General features: G+C 43.8%; 1 protein-coding gene across 2 annotated transcripts in view; it reads right to left on the bottom strand.

The window, feature by feature from the left end:
• The window catches only part of rabep1 (rabaptin, RAB GTPase binding effector protein 1), a 133,048-nt gene that overhangs the window by 54,089 nt on the left and 54,963 nt on the right, over nt 1-23,996 (bottom strand). For both annotated transcript variants that reach the window (XM_041198089.1, XM_041198090.1), the window contains exons 2-5: nt 18,893-19,024; nt 5,315-5,518; nt 3,768-3,928; nt 1,627-1,746 (exon numbers count right to left, since the gene is read on the bottom strand). In XM_041198089.1, coding sequence (XP_041054023.1) covers nt 1,627-1,746; nt 3,768-3,928; nt 5,315-5,518; nt 18,893-19,024 — 617 coding nt within the window. The remainder of the gene's footprint in view (nt 1-1,626; nt 1,747-3,767; nt 3,929-5,314; nt 5,519-18,892; nt 19,025-23,996) is intronic.

Genomic DNA, 23,996 nt, shown 5'->3' with positions numbered 1-23,996 from the left:
TAACACCAAGTTCAAGTAGGAAGCATTTTGGTAAATATTAAAGCCTTCCTTTCCTGTGATGTTTTTAATTCAGATAATCTGACAAATGCCATGAGTATTCACAGCATATTAAAGAACATAAGAAAGGAGCAGGAGTGAACCACAAAGCCCATCAAGCCTGCTCTGCCATTCAATATGATCATGGTTTATCTTGGAATTCAACTCCGATTTCCCTCCCGTTCCCCAATATCCCTTAATTCCAAGACACCAAAAATCTGTCTATGCCAGCCTTAAATATATTCAACGAGGGAGCATCCACAACCCTCTGAGGCAGAGAACTCCAAAGATTCACAACCCTTTGAATGAAGAGATTTCTTCTCATCTCAGTCCTAAACGATCGGGCCCTTATCCTGAGACTGTGCCCGTGTTTTAGATTCCCAACCAATGGAAACAATCTCTCAGCATCCACTCTATTAAGCCCTTTTAAAGTTTTGTAAGTTTCAATGAAATCGCATCTCTTTCTTCTAAACTCCAGAGAACATAAGCCCAATTTATTCAGCCTTTCATCATAGGACAACCCCCTCGTCCCAGGGACCAATTTGGTGAACCTTCACTGTACCGTCTCCAATGCAAGCATCATTTCTTAAACGTGGAGACCAAAGCTGCACACAGTTGCGGTCTCACCAAAACCCTGTACAATTGTAGCAAGACTGCTTTACTTGTGTGCTCCAATCCTTTTGCAATAAAGGGCAACATGCCATTTGCCTGCCTAATTGGTTGCCACATCTGCAAGCTAACTTTCTGCCTCCCTTGTATCAGCACACCCAAGTCTCCTTGAACAGCAACGCATACAAATTTATCACCCTTTAAAAAACATTCTGCTTTTTTATTCTTACAACCAAAGTGAATAACTTCACATTTACAGGGTTTTGAGGGGGTGGGGAGAAAAATGGATAAGTGAAATGGGGAACGATAAATGTTGTGTGCAACAAAAACACCACATCATAGAATAATACTACAGGACAGAAGGAAGCCATTCAGCCCATCGTGCCTTTGCTGGCTCTTTGAAAGAGGTATCCAATTACTCCCACTCTTCTGCTCTTTCCCAATAGTCTGGCAACCACTCTCAAGTATTTATCCCTTTTGAAAGTTACTATTGAATCTGATTCCATCAGCCTTTAAGACAGCACATTCCAGATCATAATGAGTTGCTGAATAAAATAGTGCCCTGTGACTCTGTAGATATTGTTGCCTCCCACAGGGTCTTTTGTGCTAACTATATCTGTGTCCTCTGGTTACTGACCTTCCTGTCAGTAGAAACAGTTTCTCCATATACTATATCAAAACACCTCAATTTTTTATTGCCTCTATTAAAGTCTCACCTTAATCTTTCCTGTTCTAGGGAGAACAACCCCAGCTTCTCAAGTTTCTTCACATAACTGAAGTCCCTCATCCTTGGTCTCAATCTAGTAAATCGCCTCTACATACTCTCCAATGAGTAATCTTTACTCCAAATTTGAACATATATAGTGCCTTTTATATCCACAGTACATAAGAGTGCTAAACAACTATGAATAATTTTAGAGAATAGTCACTGTTATGCAGGCAAATCAAAATATTTTGATTGTACAGTCTTTTAGGACTCACCTTTGAGGCTTCCAGTTCTTTGACCTTTTCCTCAGCTGTTAATAGCTTTTCTTTCAGAGCTGCTATCTCCTTCTCCATGGGCACTACCACTGACCGCAACTTCTCAGCATCTTCCTGAGCCTGTACATTGAAGTGAATATATAATTACAAGTGTGACTGTCTTGACTTTGATATCTAATAAGCAAATGCTTAAGACTCCAAAATGCACTTCATATCACCTCCAATAAAAACACCCACCCTGCTCCCCAAATGATTTGGAAGTTGGTTAATTGAAACCAGGTTTTTTTACACACTGTTTACTGTCCTGCACGAACAAAAGCGAACTCCAGTTATCCCTTCCCACTCAATATTTATCCTCAACATCAGAGCCATAGAGGTCTACAGCACAGAAAAAGGCCCTTCAGCCCATCGAATCTGCGCCAGTCAAACAAGTACCTAATTATTCTAATGCCATTTTCCAACACTAGACCCATAGCCTTGTATGCCATGGCATCACAAGTGCACATCCAAATACCTCTTAAATATTATGAGGGTTTCTGCCTCTACCACCCTTTCAGGCAGTGAGTTCCAGATTCCCACCAGGCTCTGGGTGAAAAAATTCTTCCTCACATCCCCTCTAAACCTCCTGCTCCTTACCTTAAATCTATGCCCCCTGGGGAAAAGTTCCTTCCTGTCTACCCTATTTATGCCCATCATAATATTATACAACTCAATCATGTCTCCCCTCAATCTCCTCTGCTCCAGGGAAAATAACCCCAGTCTATCCAATCTCTCCTCATAACCAAAACTCTCCAGCCCAGGCAACATCCTGGTAAATCTCCTCTGCACTCTCTCCAGTGCAATCACTTCCTTCCTATAATGTGGATTCCAGAACTGCACGCAATACTCTAGCTGCGGCCTAACCAGTGTTTTATACAGTTGCAGCATAACCTCCCTGCTCTTATATTCTATGCCGCGGCTAATAAAGGCAAGTAGCCCATATGCCTTCTTAACCACCTTAACTACCTGTGCCGCTACCTTAAAGGACTGGTGGACCGGTGGACATGCACACCAAGATCCCTCTGATCCTCGGTACTTCCCAGGGTCCTACCATTCATTGTGTATTCCTGTGCCTTGTTTGTCCTGCCCCAGTGCATCACCTCACACTTATCTGGATTAAATTCCATTTACCACTGATCAGCCCATCTGGCCAGCCCATCTATATCCTCCTGTAACCTATGACTATCCTCCTACTCATCACCCCACCAATTTTTGTGTCATCCGCGAACTTACTGATCAACCCTCCTACATTCAAGTTTAAATCGTTTATATATACCACAAACAGCAAGGGACCCATCACCAATCCCTGTGGAACCCCAATGGACACAGGCATCCAGTCACAAAAACACCCATCCACCATCACCCTCTGCTTCCTGCCACTTAGCCGATTCTGGATCCAATTTGCCAAATTGCCTTGGATCCCATGAGCTCTTACCTTTGTTATCAGTCTCCCATGCGGGACCTTACCAAAAGCCTTGCTGAAGTCCAAACAGACTAGTCAAATGCATTGCCCTCATCTGCACACCTGGTCACCTCTTCAAGAAATTCAATCAAATTGGTCAGGCATGACCTCCTCTTAACAAAACCATGCTGGCTGTCCTTGATTAATCCCTGCCTCTCCAAGTATAGATAAATTCTGTCTCTCAGAATTGCTTCCAATAGTTTCCCCACCACTGAGGTTAGACTGGCTGGCCTGGCCAGTTCCCTGGTTTATCCCTTCCTCCCTCCTTGAATAACGGTACCACATTGGCTGTCCTCCAGACCTCTGGCACCTCTCCTGTAGCCAGAGAGGTTTTGAAAATTATTGCCAGTGCCCCTGCCATCTCCTCCCTTGCCTCACTCAATAGCCAGGCCTAGAGATTTATCTACTTTTAACCCTGCCACACCACTTAGAACCTCCTCTCTTTCTATGCTAATTTCTTTAATTATACCACAGTCCTTCTGCCTGATTTCCATACCCACGTTGTCCCGCTCACTTGTGAACACCAACACAAAGTATTCATTTAGAACCCTACCTATGTCTTCCGCCTCTACACACAAATTACCATGACAACCAGAACATTTTTTCAATCGTTTCAAGATTTATAGCGGAGCATACTCACTTTCTTCATATCATTTTCTAAACTGTCCTCCTCTTGTCTTTCAGAGAGTTGCCTCCTTAGGTCAGCCAATTCACGTTCCACTGCTTCCTTGTACTGCCCCCATTGCGTGCGTTCCTGTTCCAGCCGCTGGTGGAACTGAATCTCATACTCTCTCACTGTCTCTACAGCAGAGTTTAGAATATTGTTCAAAGGCACCTCTTACAAATTAACTAACTTTTTTCTCTTTTAAACGAAGAATACCAAGAAAGAAAATTAAATGGTTTCAGTCATATAACTCAAACGAGGAAGATTTTAATATTTAATCCAATGGCAGAAATACACAGCCCACAATTACTGGTACTGCACAAAAATCATCCAAACTTTAGCTATAAGCATTCGAGAGAGAAGGCGAGGGGGCGGGGACGAGAGGGCGAGAGAGAGAGTGTGAGTATGAGAGACGGGGAGAGAGTGAGAGAGAGAGAGAGAGAGGGTGAGCGTGTGAAAGAGAGAGAATATGTGAGAGCAAGAGAAGCAGGAAGACCAGCGAGGGCAAGGCGAGTGTGAGGCTGGGAGATTTTAGCTTATTTGGTCTGGAAATGATTTCAGGTTAACATATAATGTTGCTGTTATAAAATTAAATCGAGACCAAAAGAGTTATCAGCATCATGGAAGCCTTCTGGGAACGTCAGTCAAGTCCATTCGCAGTGAGGCCAGACAAAGTAGTTAACAAAATCGTGTTTCTCTCATAACAGATTCTCGTGGCCTCCCAAGAGGTAATCATGCCAATAATGCTGGATTGGTTTCATTCATTGAGCACTGCATGATTCTTAGCAGATCTGGCAACATGGCTACCACCACACCAAAATAGAGGGACAGAGAATAAGTTTTATTTTTGGCTCTCACTCTGACTGAAAAATGAAAATCTGCAGTAAATTTGAGCTTGAAACCATCAGAATATTTTCTAAGTTAGTACGAGTCATATCAGCAATAGTGATTAGTAAAGTAACGGAGGGCATAGTTTGCATAATTTATATGTAGAGCTTTTGAAGTAGGCAACTCTTGCTATGATAACTGTGGAGCGTGGAAAGAAATTGTAACCTCTATCATCATTATCTATAGCTCCAGACTACAACACGCATGTAAAAGTTTATGTTGCCACAGCAACTCTAACTCCTTGGGGCCGGGTGGCTCAGTTGGCTGGACGGCTGATGTGGATCAGATTGGTGCCAGCATGATCCCCGTTCCAGCAGGGGTGGGTTCTGGACCTGCCTCCGTACCCTACCCATGATGGAAATTGCGGCACTGAGTCACAGAGAATGGGAGGAAGACATGAACTGCACTTCAACACTGATCCATGGGCTGTGAAACAGTCAGATCCTCTAAAGGACAGGGAAGCAACTAAATAAATACAGGGTTCTCCTTTCCTACTAACATTCAGAGTCAAAACTGACAAATAATGGGTGGGATGTGAGAGGTGACCAACCCACATAGAACCCTGCCTCATTATGTGGGTTCAGAGGGAAAAGTAAACAGAAGCCTGCACAGGGAAAAAGAACTTTATTCATTACCTTTCATTATGGCCTGCATTGAAGCAACTTCTTCCTGCCATTGCTTCTTCACATCATCGATTGCCTCCTGTTTGGTGGTCTCAGAAACCGTAGCAACTGCTTTTATATTCTCCATGTCAGCATTTGCCTCCATGAGCTGGACTTGCAGCCGAGTAACATCGCCTTCTGCAGACTGCAATGCAACATTTTGCCGCTTCAGTTCCTCTAAAAAAATACAAGATAAATTATCATTCTTGATTTTGAAACCTCATGGGTTAAAAAAGCTCCATAATGCCCAACATGTCTGCAAGGACACAAAAGAAACTCAACTTAAGTTGTGGGCCACCAGAAATCTGCTATTGCACAAGCAGCTGTCAGGTTTATTAGTAACTATGATAATGTAATCATGGGAAGCATTGCTGCAATAGGGTTACCTAGATACCTGGGAACTATTACATTACTGGTGTAGATAAGTGCATATCAGATCCAAGCACACAATTCCAAAGTGCTAACCATTTATTCTTGATCAAAGTTGAACATTATACAAAGCTAGTCAAGTTTATCAAAAACCAGTTCTAGCAAAATAAATCTCAAACACTGAGGAAAACAAAGTACAAAGACTTTCATTGGTGTGGCTCTAAAGAACCCCTCAGTGATGATTTATTTTTTCATTCAGAGATGTGAGCATCCACTGGTTCAGCCAGCCTTTATTCCCCATTCCTAACTGCCCTTGAGAAGGTGATGGATGGTGAGCTGCTTTCTTCACAATATCTTTACAGTGCAGGAGGCCACCATTTGGCCCATCGAGTCTGCACTGGCTCTCTGAAAGAGCATTCCACCTAGTGCCACTGCCCTGCCTTATCCCCATATCCTTGCACATTCGCTCTTTTCAGGAAGCAATCCAATTCCCTTTTGAATACCTCGAGCGAACCTGCCTCCACCACCCTTTCAGGAAGTTTTTTCCAGACTCCAACCACCCTCTGGGTGAAAATAAAATTTCCTCATATTACATTTACACCTTTTGCTAATTATTTTGAATCTGTGCCCTCTAGTTCTTAATGCTCTCTTGAGTGGGAACAGTTTCTCAGTATTTACCCTGTCCATACCACTCATGATCTTAAATTCCTCTATCAAGTCCCCTCTTAGTCTTCTTTTCTCCAAGGAAAACAGTCCCAACCTCTCCAATCTATCCTCATAGCTACAGTTCTTCATCCCATAAATCATTCTTCTGAATCTTCTCTGTACTCTCTCCAATACCTTTACATCCTTCCTCAAGTATGGTGCCCAGAAATGGATGTAGTGCTCCAGGTGAGGCCTAACTAGTGTCTTATACAAGTTCAATATAACCTTCTTACTCTTGTACTCAATGCTCCTATGTACTCCTAATTAACTATATGCTTTATTAACTGTTCTCTCAATATGCTCTGCCATCTTCACTGACTTATGTAGGCATACACCAAGGTCCCTTTGTTCCTGCACCTCCTTTAGAGGCTCTCCCTTTATTTTATACTGTCTCACCATATCTTTCCTGCCAAAACCAATCATCTCACACTTCTCTGCACTGAACTTCATCTGCCACTCGTCTGCCCAATCCACCAACATATCTATGTCCTTTTGTCCTGGGAAGTACCGAGGATCAGAGGGACCTTGGTGTGCATTTCCACCGGTCCCTTAAGGTAGCGGGACAGGTAGATAAGGTGGTTAAAAAGGCCTATGAGATTTTTGCCTTTATTAGCCGAGGCACAGAATATAAGAGTAGGGAGATTATGTTGGAACTGTATAAAACGCTGGTTAGGCCACAGCTACAGTATTGTGTGCAGTTCTGGAATCTGTATTATAGGAAGGATGTGATTGCACTAGAGAGAGTGCAGAGAAGATTTACCAGGATGTTGCCTGGGCTGGAGAGTTTTAGTTATGAGGAGAGATTGGATAGACTGGGGTTATTTTCCCTGGAGCAGAGGAGATTGAGGGGGGACATGATTGAGGTGTATAAAATTATGAGGGGCATATAGATAGGGTAGACAGGAAGGAACTTTTCCCCTTGGTGGTGGGATCAATAACCGGTGGGGGGGGGGGGTGCATGCATAGATTTAAGGTAATGGGCAGGAGGTTTAGGAAGAATTTTTTCACCCAGAGGGTGGTGGGAATCTGGAACTCACTGCCTGAAAGGGTGGTAGAGGCAGAAACTCTCATAACATTTAAGAAGTATTTGCATGTGCACTTGTGATGTCATGGCATACAAGGCTATGGGCCTAGTGCTGGAAAATGGGATTAGAATAATTAGGTACTTGTTTAACCGGCACAGACTCGATGGGCTGAAGGGCCTTTTTCTGTGCTGTAAACCTCTATGACTCAAACTATCCCCATCAAAGTTGGCAACTTTCTAATCTTCGTATCATCTGCAAATTTTGAAATCATGCCCTACGCACAGTTTAGGTCAGTAACATATATCAGGAAGAGCAAGGGTCCAAAACTGACTCCTGAGGAACTCCACTATAAATCTTCCTCCAATCTGAAAAACAACCATTAATCACTACTCTCAGTTTCCTGTCACTCAGCCAATTCTTATCCAAGTGCCTACTTTCCCTTTTATGCCATGACCTAGAATTTTGCTCACAAGTATGTTGTGGCACTGTATCAAATGCCTTTTGAAAATCCATATACACTACATCAACAGTGTTTCCTTTATCAACCTTCTCTGTTACCTCCTCAAAAAACTCCAGCAAGTTAGTTAAACATGATTTCTCCTTAACGAATCCATTCTGGCTTTCCTTAATTATCCTGCACTTGTCTAAGTGATTATTGAGTTTATCCCGTACTATAGTTTCCAGAAGTTTCCCTACCACTGAGGTCAAACTGACTGGTCTGTAGTTTCCAGCTTTAACCTTACACCTCTTTTTGAACAAGAGTGTAACATTCACAATTCTCCAGTCCTCTGGCAGCTCCCCTGTGTCTAAGGAAGACTATCACTAGTGCCTCTGCTATCTCCATTCTCATTTCCCTCAGTACCCTTGGATGCATCTCATCCAGTCTTGGTACCTTATCTATTTTAAGTAAAGATAGCCTTTCTAAAACCTCCTTCCTCTTGATTCTACGTTCTACTGGTGCACCAATTACTTCCTCTTTCACCTCGGCCTGGGCAGCAAGTTAAAAACAAAAAACTGCGGTGCTGGGAATCCAAAGCAAAAACAGAAATACCTGGAAAAATATTTCGAACCCACCCAGAATTACAGGTATCTCAGGGACATAAAACGTTTCTCGGACTGCTGTTCCCATCGCAGTCTGAGATCCACACTCAGTGCCATGCGCCGCCATATGAACACACTCAACCTCTCCCTCCAGCAGCACCGCCACACCCTTTTTCAAAGCTGCGCGTGCCCCCAGTTTCATTTTATTCTTCGTCTCATCCGACGCCTCAACAAGAAACTTTTTCTCTTTCTCTCAAATGTTAAGGAACTCAAGCTCCAACAACTCATCAACACCAACACCCATCCAGGACCCTCCACCCCAACCTGTCCCTCCGTCCCCACCCGATCTTCCAATCCCAGCCCCGGCCGTGTATTCACTATACCCCCTGACCTTCCCCTCTCCGACGCTGAACGTTCAGTGCTTAGCAAAGGGCTTAGTTTCATACCCTTGCGCCCTCATCTCAATGAATTTCAGGCTCGGCATGATGCTGAACTCTTCTTCTGCCACAGTGGTCTCCATGCTCACTTCTTTGGGCAGGAGTCCTCTCGCCGTTCAACGGATCCTTTTACCCACATCCAATATTCTCCCTCCACCTGGACTCCTCCATCTGGATTCTTACCTTCTCTTGAGCTTTTCATTGAGAACTGTTGGCATGACATTAGTCATCTCAATTTCTCTGCTCCTCTCACCCATTCTAACCTTCTCTCTCTGAACTTGCTGTACTCTGTTCTCTCAGGTCCAACCCTAACATTGTCATCAAACACACTGACAAGGGTGGTGCTGTTGTTGTCTGGCTCACTGACCTCTATCTTGCGGAGGCTGAGCGTCAACTCACAGACACTTGCTCCTACCTCTCCCTGGACCATGACCTCACCACTAAACATCAAGCCATTGTTTCCAGGACTGTCACTGACCTCATCTCCTCTGGAGAACTTCCTCCCACAGCTTCCAACCTGATAGTCGGCCAACCTCAGACGGCTGGCTTCTATCTCCTACCCAAAATCCACAAACGGGACTGTCCCGGCAGACCGATAGTGTCAGCCTGTTCCTGCCCCACAAAATTAATTTCTCGCTATCCTGACTCCCTTCTCTCTCCCCTTGTCCAGTCATTTGCCACCTACATCTGTGATTCCTCTGACACCTTACGTCACATCAACAATTTCCAGTTCCCTGGCCCCAACTGCTTCCTCTTCACCATGGGCGTCCAATCCCTCTACACCTCCATCCCCCACGGGGATGGTCTGAGGGCCCTTAGCTTATTCCTCGAACAGAGACCCGAACAATCCCCATCCACCACTATTCTCCTCCGTCTGGCTGAACTTGTTCTCACGCTGAACAATTTCTCCTTTAACTCCTCTCACTTCCTCCAAATAAAAGGTGTGGCTATGGGTATCCACATGGGCCCCAGCTATGCCTGCCTCTTTATGGGGTATGTGGAACATTCCTTGTTCCAGTCCTACTCCGGCCCCCTCCCACAACTCCTTCTCCAGTACATCGATGATTACTTCGGTGTGGCTTCATACTCTCGTCGGGACCTGGAAAAATTTATCAATTTTGCTTCCAATCTCCACCCCTCCATCATTTTCACATGGTCCATCTCTGACACTTCCCTTCCCTGACCTCTCTGTCTCAATTTCTGGTGATAGACTGTCCACCAATATCCATTACAAGCCTACCGACTCCCACAGTTACCTCGACTACAGCTCCTCACACCCCGCTTCCTGTAAGGACTCCATCTCAATCTCTCAGTTCCTTTGCCTCCGTCACATCTGTTCTGATGATGCTACCTTCAAAAACTATTCCTCTGACATGTCCTCCTTCTTCCTTAACCGAGGTTTTCCACCCACGGTCGTTGACAGGGCCCTCAACCTTGTCCGACCCATCTCCCGCGCATCCGCCCTCATGCCTTCTCCTCCCTCCCAGAAACATGATAGGGTCCCCCTTGTCCTCACTTATCACCCCACCAGCCTCCGCATTCAAAGGATCATTCTCTGCCATTTCCGCCAACTCCAGCATGATGCCACCACCAAACACATCTTCACTTCACACGCCTGGCGGCATTCCTTAGAAATCGTTCCCTCCGTGACACCCTGATCCACTCCTCCATCACCCCCTACTCCTCAACCCCCACCTACGGCACCTCCCCATGCAAACGTAAAATATGCAACACTGCCCCTTCACTTCCTCTCTCCTCACTGTCCAAGGGCCCAAACACTCCTTTCAAGTGAAGCAGCATTTCACTTGCATTTCCCCCAACTTAGTCTACTGCATTTGTTGCTCCCAATGCGGTTTCCTCTACATTGGAGAGACCAAACGCAGATTGGGTGACCGCTCTGCAGAACACCTTCGGTCTGTCCGCAAGCATTACCTAGACCTCCCTGTTGCTTGCCATTTTAACACTCCACCCTGCACGCTTGCCCACATGTCTGTCCTTGGCTTGCTGCATTGTTCCAGTGAAGCTCAACGCAAACTGGAGGAGTAGCACCTCATCTTCCAACTAGGCACTTTACAGCCTTCCGGACTGAATATTGAATTCAACAACTTTAGATCTTGAATTCCCTCCTCCATCCCCACCCCCTTTCCGTTTCTTCCCCCTCCCTTTTGTTTTTTCCAATAATTTATATAGATTTTTCTTTTCCCACCTATTTCCATTATTTTTAAATGTATTCCACCCATTGTTTATTTCACCCCACCCCCACTAGAGCGACCTTGCTTGTCCTGCTCTCCTCTCTTAATTAGCACATTCTTTTAGATAATATCACCACCTTCAACACCTCTTTGTTCTTTTGTCTGTGACATCTTTTGGTTATCTCCTCCTATCACTGCTTCCTTGTCCCAACAACCTTCCCCCCCCACAACCTTAAACCAGCTTATATTTCACCCCTTTCCTGTTTCTACTTAGTGCTGTTGAGAGGTCATGAGGACTCGAAACGTCAACTTTGCTCTTCTCCGCCGATGCTGTCAGACCTGCTGAGTTTTTCCAGGTATTTCTGTTTTTGTTTTGGGCAGCAAGTTCTTCCTTTGTAAAGACAGATGCAAAATACTCGTTCAACACCTTCATTATTTCTCCTGCCTCCACATGCAATTCCCTTTTTTTGGCCCCTAATCAGCCCGCCTCTTTCTTTCACCACCCTTTTATTGGTTACATGCTTATGGCAAACCTTGGGGTTCCTTTTTATGTTCACTCCTAGCCTCTTTTCATGCTCTCCTCTTGCTTTTTTTATTAATTTTTCACTTCCCCTCTGATCCTTCTATATTCAGCCTGATTCTCCATTGTATTTTCTACCTGATATCTGCAGTACGCACACTTCTTCCTTTTAACCTTTACCTCTATCTATCTCGTCATCCAGAGCGCTCTGGATTTCTTTGTCTTACCTTTCCCCTTGAAGGGAATATACCTTGACATTGCCTGCAATACTTTTCCTGCTAAATGACAGGAATCCCTGCTCTGGATTGCTCTCTGTCTTTTTCCATGATTAACCTAAACCTTATGAAACAATGGTCACTGCCCCCCTAGAGGCTCTCCCACTGATATTTGATCCACTTGAGCCAACTCATTCCCCAAAACCAGGTCCAAAAGTGCATGTCCTCTTGTTGGACTGGAAACATACTGCTGTAGAAAATTATCTTGAACACATTCCCTCTTGTCCTTTTGTACTGTTCTTATCCCAGTCTATATTTGGATAATTGAAGTCCCCCATTACGATTACCCTATAATTCATGTACCTCTCTATAATTTCTTTGCAAATATGTTTCTCTACATCCCTTCCATTAGTTGGTGGTCTATATACTACACCAATTAATGTTATTGCACCTTTCCCCATTCTTTACCTTTGGCCAGATAGATTCTGGCCTTGACCACTCTGGAACATCCTCTCTCTCCAGTAGTGCCATGCCATCTTTAATCAATATTGCCACTCCTCAGCTTTTCTTCTTTTCCCGTCTCTCCTAAACACCTTGTACCCAGGAATATTTAACACCCAGTCCAGCCCTTCTTTGAGCCAGGTCTCTGTTATAGCAATATCATAATTCCATTTGTCAACCTGTGTCTGTAATTCACCAATCTTATTAGCCACACTCCGTGTATTCAAATACATGCACATTAATTCCGGTTTAGGCTTTTTTACTTTCCTCCTTACTCTGGCCCCATCTAATGATTTACTGTTGCCTACTGTAATTCTATCAAGCTCTCCCAGTATTCTATCTACCTTGATGCAACTCTCTGATATATCCTCATCAGTTGATACTTCACTACTTCCCACTGCTAGTTTTTCTCCTCTCCCCTCTGAATTTTACCCCAGGTTCCCAACTCCCCGCCAATCTAGTTTAAACTCTCCCCAACAGCACTGGCAAACCTCCCCACAAGGGCATCAATCCCAGTCCTGTTAAGGTGTAACCCATCCTTCTTGTACAGGCCCCGGGACAGGTCCAAGTGTCTCAGAAATTTAAATCCCTCTCTCCTACTCCATTTCTCCAGCCACGTGTTGAACTACTCAATCTTTCTATTCTGATGCTGACCAGCTGTGGCATTGGGAGTAATCCTGAGATTACTCTTGTGGTCCTGTTTTTTTAATTCCCTTCCTATCTCCATAAAATCTGCTTTCAGGATCATATCCCTTTTCCTACCCATGTCATTGGTCCCAATGTGGACCACGACCTCTGGCTGTTCACCCTCCCCCAAAAGAATGTCCTGTAGCTGCTCTGTGACATCCCCGACCCTGGCACCAGGGAGGCAACATACCATCCTGGAGTCACGTCTATGGCTGCAGAAACACCTGTCTGCTCCTCTAACAATGGAACCTCTACCACTATAGCACTTCCACTCTTCCTCCTCCCCTCCTGTGCAGCTGTGCCACCGGTGGTGCCATGAACTTGGCTCTTGCTACAGTTCTCTGAGGAACCATCTTGTTCACCAGTATCCAAAGTGGAAAAGCAGTTGGAGAGCGAGACAGTCTCAGGGGTTTCCTGCACTACCTGCCTGTTTAGATACTCTGGCATTTACCCATTCCCTCTCTGCCTGTGTAGTTCTTAGCTGTGGTGTGACCGCCTCACCAAACATGCTATCCATGTAATCCTCTGCCTTGCGGATGCACCAGAGTGACTCCAGACCCTGCTCGAGTTCCGCAACCTGAAGTTTAAGTTTCTGCGGCTGGTGACACTTCCTGCAGATACCATTGAGGCATTTTGTGCCTACATGACTTCCCACATCTTGCAGGATACACAATTCACATGGCCAAATTGCACTGACGACCTTCAATCTTTTTATTGAAAGTGTTTACTGAAGTATGGCTTAATATGATAACTCACTTGTCACTCACCAATCATCTCCTCTGTGCTGAGTACAGAAAGCCTATATTTAACAACCAATCAATTTACAGGAGTCCTGCAATGTCATTTTCAGATTTCATCTGTAATTCCCAGCTCTGTCTCTCTCCCCTGATTTTTGGGCTCACTCTCTCTCTGAACTCCCGTGCTTTATGGGCTTCCCCTGTAGCAAAGTAAGAGCCAGCTACTGGAAGCAAACTCCAATTTAAACATTCTAATGCACCCAAAGCAGCACTTAAGTGCTGGGTAATACAGTAATCTCGGAGACTTCAATCTACATACAGACTGGGGAAACCAATTTAGCACTATTGCTGTGGAGGGTGAGTTCCTGGAATATATATACACACACAGGAGATGATTTTCTAGAACAGTTTGTTGAGGAACCAACTCGGGAATCGGCTATTTTAGGTCTAGTATTGTGCAACAAGAAAGGGCTAATTAATAAACAAATTGTCAAGGAGCCTTTAGGGAAGAGTGACCTTATCGTGTTACAATTTTACTTGAAGTTTGAAATAGGTGTAGTCCAATCAGAACCTCAAGTCTCAAATCGAAACAAAGGAAACTACGGAGGTATGAGGAGCAAGTTGGCTGTGGAAGATTGGGAAATAACATTAAAAGATATTACAGTAGACAGGCAATATCTAGAATTTAGAGAATTAGTACATGTTTTACAACAAATTTTCATTCCTTTGAGGCACAAAAACCCAACAGGAAAAGGGATCCAACCATGGCCAACAAGAAAAGTTAAAGATTGCATTGATCAAAGGACGTGATTTATAAAGATGCCCAAAAAAAGTAGTAAGCCCGAGAATTGGGAGATTTTGGATTCAAAAGGAGGACCAAGAAACTGATAAGGAAAGGGAAAATTGAAAGAGAGTAAACTAGCGAGAAATATAAAAACAGACTGCAAAAGATTCTAGAGGTATGTAAAAAGGAAAAGATTAGCAAAGACAAATGTGGGCCCATTACAGGCAGAGACAGGGCAATTTATAACGGGGAGTAAGGAAATGGCAGATAAACTAAACAAATATTTTCTGTCTGTCTTCATGGAGCAAGATACAAAAAACCTCCCAGAAATAGGAGAGAACCAAAGGGCTAGTGGGAGTGAGGAACTGAAATTAGTATTAGTAAAAAAGTAGTACTGGAGAAAGTAATGGGACCGAAAGTTGATAAATCCCTGGATCTGATTATCTGCATCCCAGCATGCTGAAAGAGGTGGCTGTAGAGATAATGGATGCATTGGTGGTCATCTTCCAAAATTCTATAGATTCTGGAATTGTTCCTGCAGATTGGAAGGTGAAGTGTGAAGGGTTAATGTTAAATATGCAAATAGACAGGCAACATCACGAATGATGTAAATTCACATGACAACAGAGTATGCTGAGGAATGAGTATGTGATGCCTTGTGCTTAGACCCGTACCATATACGGTTAGTAGAACATTCGATAAAAGGTAAAGTCTACCAATAACCTTGCCTCCATCAGTCTCTATCAATCCTGACTGAGGGCAACCTCATCTATGACCCATACAATGATAACAGAGAAGATACCAAATGTAACTGCACTGTTCAAGAAAGGAGGGAGAGAGAAAATTGCAAACTACAGACCTGTTCGCCTGACATCAGTAGTAGGGAAAATGCCAGAATTTACTTTAAAGGATGTGATAACTGGGCACCTAGAAAATAATGGTAAGATTGGGCAGCGTCAACATGGATTTATGAAAGGGAAGCCACGTTTGACAAACTTGTCAAAAGGCTTGAGTTTTTCTGAGGACATAACTAGTAGAATAAATAAGGTGGAACCAGTGGATGTGATGGATATGGAATTTCAGAAGGCTTTCGATAAGATTCCACACAGGAGGTTAGTAAACAAAGTTAGAGCATGTGATATCGGGGGTAATATACTGGCATGGATTGAGAATTGGTTCATGCACAGAAAACAGAGTAGGAATAAAGTGGGTCACTCTCAGATTGGCACTGCAAGGATCAGTGCTTGGGGTCCAGCTGTTCACAATCTATATGAAAGACTTGGAAGTGGCAACAAAATGTAATATTTCCAAGTTTGCTGATGACAAAACTAGGTAGGAATGTAAATTGTGAGGAGGATACAAGAGGCTTCAAGGGGATTCAGGCTAAGTGAGTGGGCAAGAACATAGCAGCTGGAATATAATGTGAAAAAATGTGAAGTCATCCACTTTGGTAGGAAAAACAGAAATGCAGAGTTTTTTTTTGTTAAATGGTGAGAGATTGGAAGTATTGATGTCCAAAGGGACCTGGGTGTTCTTGTTCATGAATCACTGAAAACTAACATGCAGGCCCAGGTTCAATTAAGAAGGCAAACGGTCTGTTGACCTTTACTGCAAGAGGATTTGAGCCCGGAGTAAAGATGTCTTGTTGCAATTATATAGAGTCTTGGTGAGACTGCACCTGGAGTACTGTGCAGTTTTGGCTTCCTTATCTAAGGAAGAATATACCTGCCATAGAGGGAGTGCAACAAAGGTTCATCAGACTGATTCCTAGGATGGCAGGATTGTCGTATGAGAAGAGATTGAGGAGACTGGGCTTTCATTCTCTAGAGTTTAGAAGAATGAGAGGCAATCTCATCGAAACATACAAAATTCTTACAGGGCTCGGCAAGGCAGATGCAGGGAGGAGGCTTCTCCTGGCTCGTCGGGCGTCTAGAAGTAGCGGACATGGTCTCAGAATAAGGGAGGTCAATTAGGACCAAGGTGAGGAGGAATTTCTTCTCTGAGGGTTATTAATCTTTGGAATTCTCTACCCCAGAGAGCAGTGGAGATGGTCAACTGAATATATTCAAGCCTGAGTTAGACAGATTTTTGATCTACAAGGGAGTCAACAGTTATTGGGGGTGGGTGGGCAGGCAGGAAAGTTGATTTGAGGCCACAATCAGATCAGCCATGATTTTCTTGAATGGCGAAGCAGGCTAGAGGAACCAAACAGCCTACTCCCACTATTTCTTTTGTTATGACTTGAACCCATGACCTTCTGACTCAAGAGATGAGAGCGCTACCCACTGAGCCATAAGACCATAGGAGCAGAAATAGGCCATTCGGCCCAGTGAGTCTGCTCTGCCACTCAATGAGATCATGACTGATCTGATAATCCTCAATTCCACTTTCCTGCCTTTTCCCTATAACCCTTGATTCCCTTACTGATTAAAAATCTGTCTATCTCAGCCTTGAATATACATGACACCCAGCTTTTACAGCCCTCTGTGGTAAATAATTCCACAGATTGACTACCCCCAGAAGAAATTCCTCCTCATCTCTGTTTTAAATGGGCACCCATTTACTCTGAGATTAAGCTCTCTGGTCCTAGACTCTCCCACATGGGGAAACAACCTCTCAGCATCTACCCTGTCAAGCTCCCTAGGAATCTTATATGTTTCAATAAGGTCACCTCTCATTCTTCTAAACTTCAATGAGTACAGGCCCAACCTACTCAACCTCTTCTCATCAGAAAATCCCTCCATGTCCGGGATCAACCTAGTGAACCTTCTCTGGACTGCCTCCAATGCCAGTATATCTTTCCTTAATAAGGGGGTGAAAACTGTTCACAGTATTCTAGGTGTGGTCTAACTAGTGCTTTGTATGGTTTTAGCAAGACTTCCCTATTTTTACACTCCATTCCCATTGAAATAAAGGCCAACATTCCATTTGCCTTCCCTATTACCTGTTGAACTTGTATGTTAGCTTTTTGGGATTAATGCACAAGGACTCTCAAATCCCTCTGTGCTGCAGCCTTCTTAAATGATATCCAGCTCCTCTATTCTTCCTGTCAAAGTGCATAACCTCTCATTTTCCCACATTATATTCCATCTGCCAAGATTTTGCCCACTCACTTAGCCTGTCTATATCCCTCTGTAGGCTCTTTGTTTCATCCTCACCACTTGCCTTCCCACCTATTTTTGTGTCATCTGCAAACTTGGCGATAGTAGGTTCTTGGTACAACCTCCCATCTGAACCAAGTTAGCTTATTTGGAGTGCTACAGTTTATGCAGTGTTAAGTGAAAGAACATCCAATGGCCAGAGTTTCTGCTTCAGATCACAATCTAACAAACACTGCTGGAAACACAAGCATGGTTGTTACATCAGGAAAAGATTAGGTTTGGATGCCTCACTACCCCTCCACCCAGGTGAGTACAACCAGGATTCTTTACAAGTTTAACATAACATCCCTGCTTTTATACTCTATGCCCTATGCCCCTATTAATAAAGCCTGCATGCCTTGTAAACCACACTCTCAAGCTGTCGTCTCATGTTCAATGATTTATGCATGTCGACACTCAGGTCCCTCTGCTCCTGCACCCTCTTTAGAACTGTACCCTTTAGCTTATATTGTCATTCCACATTCTTCCTAACAAAATGACACTTCTCTACATTAAAAGTCATCTGCCACTTGTCCGCCCATTTCAACAACCTGACTTTGTCCTTTTATCTTCCTCACAGTTCACAATGCTTCCAAGTTTCATATCATCTGCAAAATTGGAAATACTTCCAAGTATGAGCTGGTTTTATTTTATATTCAAACAGGCCAATCTCTGATCAACTTTTATACATAAAAGCAAAACAGGCTATGGTGAGACAAATGAGCTCATTACCAACAGGGGCCTGGTCAAATCTAGAGAAGATGAACTTTATTATATTACAGACAAATCAAATATGAAACAGGAGAGCCAAAAGAAACTAAACAACAAATAAAAATAAAAATGGAGCAATTCTAACATGAATTAATACCAAACATTGAGGGGAAAAGTCAACTACCACCAATTGATTTTTAATCTATAAAGTATCAACCATTTAAAAGACTGATATGCAAACCAGGGATCATTAAAAACCTCAGCACCCTTTCAGTTGCCAAGCTAGTGTACTACTATTTTACTAACTCTTCACAGTTGTCAAAAAACACATTTATAAGTGTCAAACAGTGCTACCTGTATGCCTTATTAACATTATTAACACCAATTCACTGGCATTCAAATTTTCCACTCGGGGCCCTCTTGATCCCCGGTTAATTCACCAGGGTGAACATGCAAACCACTTGCCAAAGTAAAAGTAACTTCTAACCTTCTTTTGCGAGGTACAGCTCCTTGAATTTTGCCCTCTTCTGATTAAACTCGAATTCCAACTGCTGTTTGGTGCGCAAGAAATCAGCCTTGGCCTTTTCCAACTCAGCAAGGCGTTGCTGGAGCTTGGCCACTGGAAGTAAAACAGGACAGCCAGATTAGCAGGACAGCATGAACTACCAGCTAGTGCATGCAGCAACCCAACACTATATACTTCGTCACTTACAAAACCAGTTCTGCTGAAAGACATGGAATGCATCTCATCTCAAAAATATCAGAAGGAAACTGGAGTAGTCAGAATGCGTTTACTTCAACTGAAGATATATTTAGCCTGGGTACAATCTATAGATCATACCAGAACAATTAAGGATTTGGCAGGAGTTCCATGCTTTGAAAAACTAAATGAAACCAATTCAAGTAACTATTTCCCAATGTTAATAGAAAGTAAATTTATCCTTCCAAACCAAGAACAGAAATATCATTTTTTTTCTTCCAGTTTATGAAAGGAGGAATCACTACAATCATTCACTGAAAAAACTCCCTAAGTGACTTTTAGCTTTAAAAGGAGCAGTGACATCCCTTAATTTTCCTTTGAGCGCCTGTAGCTAGCTTGAAGAACTTGCCCTGCAGAGTGATGAGAATAACAAATGGACACTAAACAGGAGACTGAAAGAAGTGGAGACACTCAGCAGGGCTAAAGGGTGGTTAAACACTTCACGAGGCTTTTGCAGGGAAGGTGGTTGGTGGGCAAGGAAGTTGTGGTAAGCTGATGGGGCTGGGGGGCAGGGGTGTATAGTCATCCAAAGGAATAGCCGCAGGTAGCGAACAGGACTGAAGTAAGCCAATGTTGAAAGGTTAGAGGATACATACAAGTGCACAGAGCTACAGGAGATCACAAAGGTTGGAAACACCAAGGCCAGTGTGAGATGTGAAGGTGAGCATAGGGATCTCGAAGGCTAAGTCTCTGAGGTGTAGGGGTCCCAATAAGGACTGGTGTGATGGGTGTATGTACCACAATACATGGTGAGAACAACACAGCATGCCAGACAGCTTGCAGTTTATCCAAATAGAGCCGGGAGCAGGAGCAAGGAGAGCTTTACAGAAATTGAGCCTACACAAGATAACACCATGGATTATGCTCTTGATGGCAGTGGGGGATGAAGTAGGGTGGAACTGGAACTGTTTTGGAAATAGTTAGAGCGACTGATTGGAAGAGTGGGAGGAAAATGAGCTCAAGGTAATGTAGCGTGATGAGGGTCTGTACCCTCTGGGCTCAGCCAACGGTCAATTCCATCAGGTTACCAGTTTGTCACATCTGGCTGAGCTCAGACACATTGGTGTGGTTAGGACCTGAACAGGATGATTTTGGGCCTGTCACCATCAAGTGAGAGGAGGCTCTGCTGCATTCAAGTATTTAGGTAGACAAAGATAGGACTGAAAATTGCTCTACACAAACAGGCTAACAAATTGAAATAAAAATAGTGCTGGAAAAACTCAGTAGGTCTGGCAGTATTGGTGGAGTGAGAAACAGAGTTAATGTTTCAAGTCCAACATGGCTCCTCTTCTCAGAGCATTGATCCAGAGTAGGTGCTAAAAGCATAATAAAGGTCAGCTCTGAAAACAAAACAATGAAATCCAGAGTAGCTGTTAATAGCAGAATTAAGGTTCCAAAGAAGTATTAATAGCATTATTCTGCTATTGACACCTATTCTGGACCAATGCTTTGTTTCTTTACCTCTACCATTACCATTCCCTTTGCCTTTTGTTCCATGACATCTTTGGTATTTAATATCCCCTGCTCTCTAACCTATCCCTGACCTTCCCATCTGTTCCACCTGACCTTCCCCCGCCCCCAACTTTTTCAACAGCATAAAACCCATCACATCAAAACAACACAACATGCCAGAGATCTTGTAGTTTATCCAAGTGGGGCCGGGAGCAGCAGCAAGAAGAGCTTCAGAGAAAATGAGCCTACACAAGGTAATACCATGGACTTTATCTCCCCCTTTCAATCCCATGTCCAATCCCCGGACCACCCCCCCCCCCAAACACCAAACCACCCTACCACCACTACCACCCCCTCATCCCACCCCAACAAGGGCCATCTGTCACTTGTTCACGTTGTTCTTTTCAGAGTGCTTACCCTTGTCCTGCTTTATCACGTTCTGCTTTCTCACCTTAATGCCACCATCAGCGCCATTTTTTTTTAAGCTCTTACCACTACCATTAACATTCCCTTTGTCCTTTTGTTAATGACATCTTTGTCAATCTCCCCTTTGCCCGCACCTATCACTGGCCTTCTATCCAGCTTCACCTGCTCCAAAAGACCATAAGACAGAGCAGAAATTAGGCCATTCAGCCCATCAAGTCTGCTCCGCCATTCAATCATGGCTGATAAGTTTCTCAACCCCATTCTCCCCATAACCTTTGATCCCCTTACCAATCAAGAACCTATCTACCTCGGTCTTGAATACACTCAATGACCTGGCCTCCACAGCCTTCTGTGGCAATGAATTCCATAGATTCACCACTCTCTGGCTAAAGAAGTTTCTCCTCATCTCTGTTCTAAAAGGTCTTCCCTTTACTCTGAAGCTGTGCCCTCGGGTCCTAGTCTCTCCTACTAGTGGAAACATCTTCCCCATGTCCACTCTATCCAGGCCTTTCAGTATTCTGTAAGTTTCAATCAGATCCCCTCTCATCCTTCTAAACTCTATCCAGTATAGACCCAGAGTCCTCAAATGTTCCTCATATGTTAAGCCTTTCATTCCTGAAATCATTCTCGTGAATGTTCTCTGGACCTTCCCCAGGGCCAGCACATCCTTCCTGACATACGGGGCCCAAAATTGCTCACAATATTCTAAATGTGGTCTGACCAGAGCCTTATAAAGACTCAGCATCACATCCCTGTTTTTATATTCTAGTCCTCTCGAAATAAATGCCAACATTGCATTTGCCTTCCTAACTACGGACTCAATCTGCAAGTTAACCTTAAGAGAATCCTGGACCAGGACTCCCAAGTCCTTTTGCACTCCAGATTTCTGAATTTTCTCCCCATTTAGAAAATAGTCTATGCCTCTATTCTTCCTACCAAAGTGCATGACCTCACACTTCCCCACGTTGTATTCCATCTTCCACGTCTTTGCCCATTCTCCTAACCTAAATCCTTCTGCAGCCTCCCCGCCTCCTCAATATTACCTGTCCCTCCACCTGTCTTTGTATCATCTGCAAACTTAGCCAGAATGCCCTCAGTTCCTTCATCTATATCATTAATGTATAAAGTGAAAAGTTGTGGTCCCAACGCTGGCCCTTGCGGAACTCCACTAGTCACCTGCCGCCATCCTGAGAAGGACTCCCTTATCCCCACTCTCTGCCTCCTGCCAGACAGCCAATCTTCTATCCATGCTAGTACCTTGCCTCTAACACCATGGGCTCTTATCTTACTGAGCAGCCTCCTGTGTGTCACCTTGTCAAAGGCCTTCTGGAAGTCCAAGTAGAAAACATCCATTGGCTCTCCTTTGTCTAAGTTACTCATTACCTCCTCAAAGAATTCTAACAGATTTGTCAGGCATGACCTCCCCTTGATGAAACCATGCTGACTTTGCCCTATTTTACCATGCACTTCCAAGTATTCTGAAATCTCATCCTTAATAATGGGCTCTAAAATCTTACCAACGACCGAGGTCAGGCTAATCGGCCTGTAATTTCCTGTCTGTTGCCTCACTCCCTTCTTAAACAGGGGGGTTACATTAGCGATTTTCCAGTCCTCTAGGACCCTCCCTGACTCCAGTGATTCCTGAAAGATCACCACTAACGCCTCCACTATCTCTTCAGCTATCTCCTTCAGAACTCTGGGGTGTAATCCATCTGGTCCAGGTGATTTATCAAACTTCAGACCTTTCAGTTTTCTTAGCACCTTCTCCTTGGTAATGGCCACCATACTCACCTCTGTCCCCCGACTTTCTTGAATTTTGGGGATGTTACTCGTGTCTTCCTCCGTGAAAACTGATGCAAGGTACCTATTCAGTTCCTCCGCCATTCCTTTGTTCCCCATTATTACTTCTCCAGCGTCATTTTCCAGCGGCCCAATGTCCACTTTTGCCTCTCTCTTACCCTTTATATATCTAAAAAAAAAACTCTTGCAGTCTTCTTTTATATTACTGGCTAGTTTACCCTCATATTTAATCTTCTCCCTCCTTATTTCTTTTTTAGTTGTCCTCTATTGGTCTTTGTAGGCTTCCCAATCCCCTGGCTTCCCAATGCTCTTTGACGCATTGTATACTTTCTCTTTAGCTTTTATACTGTCCCCGACTTCCCTTGTTGTCAGTCATGGTTGCCTCGTCCTCCCTTTAGTACCCTTCTTCTTCCTGGGGATTAATTTTTGCTGTGTCTCCCAAATTACTCCCAGAAACTCCTGCCATTGCTGTTCCACTGTCTTTCCTGCTAGGCTCATCTCCCAGTCAATTCTGGCCAGCTCCTCCCTCATGCCTCTGCAGTTACTTTTCTTCAACTGTAAGTCATGGTTGCCTCGTCCTCAATTTAGTATGCTTCTTCTTCCTAGGGATGAATTTTTGCTGTGTCTCCCAAATTACTCCCAGAAACTCCTGCCATTGCTGTTCCAGTGTCTTTCCTACTAGGCTCATCTCCCAGTCAATTCTGGCCAGCTCCTCTCTCGTGCCTTTCTTCAACTGTAATACTATTTCATCTGATTCAAGCTTTTTCCTCTCAAATTGCAGGGTAAATTCTATCATATTATGGTCACTTCCTCCTAAGGGTTCCACCTTAAGCTCCCTTATCAAATCTGCCTCATTACACATCACTAAATCTAGAATTGCCTGTTCCCTAGTAGCTGCTCCAAAAAGCCATCACATAGACATTCCACAAATTCCTTTTCTGATCACTGTAACCTCGCCTTTTTTACACACCTTTTCTATCTCCTGGTGTATCTTGTGCCCCACAGCCTGACTACTGTTCGGAGGCCTGTGCATAACTCCCATTATGGTTTTTTTTACCTTTGCGGTTCCTCAACTCTACCCACACATTCTACATCATCTGACCCTACATCATTTCTTGCTATTGATTTAATTTCATTTCTTACTAACAAAGCG

The sequence above is a fragment of the Carcharodon carcharias genome, chromosome 10 (assembly GCF_017639515.1).
Source record: "Carcharodon carcharias isolate sCarCar2 chromosome 10, sCarCar2.pri, whole genome shotgun sequence".
Classification (NCBI taxonomy): Eukaryota; Metazoa; Chordata; class Chondrichthyes; order Lamniformes; family Lamnidae; genus Carcharodon; species Carcharodon carcharias.
This window is presented reverse-complemented; position numbering and strand designations above follow the sequence as displayed.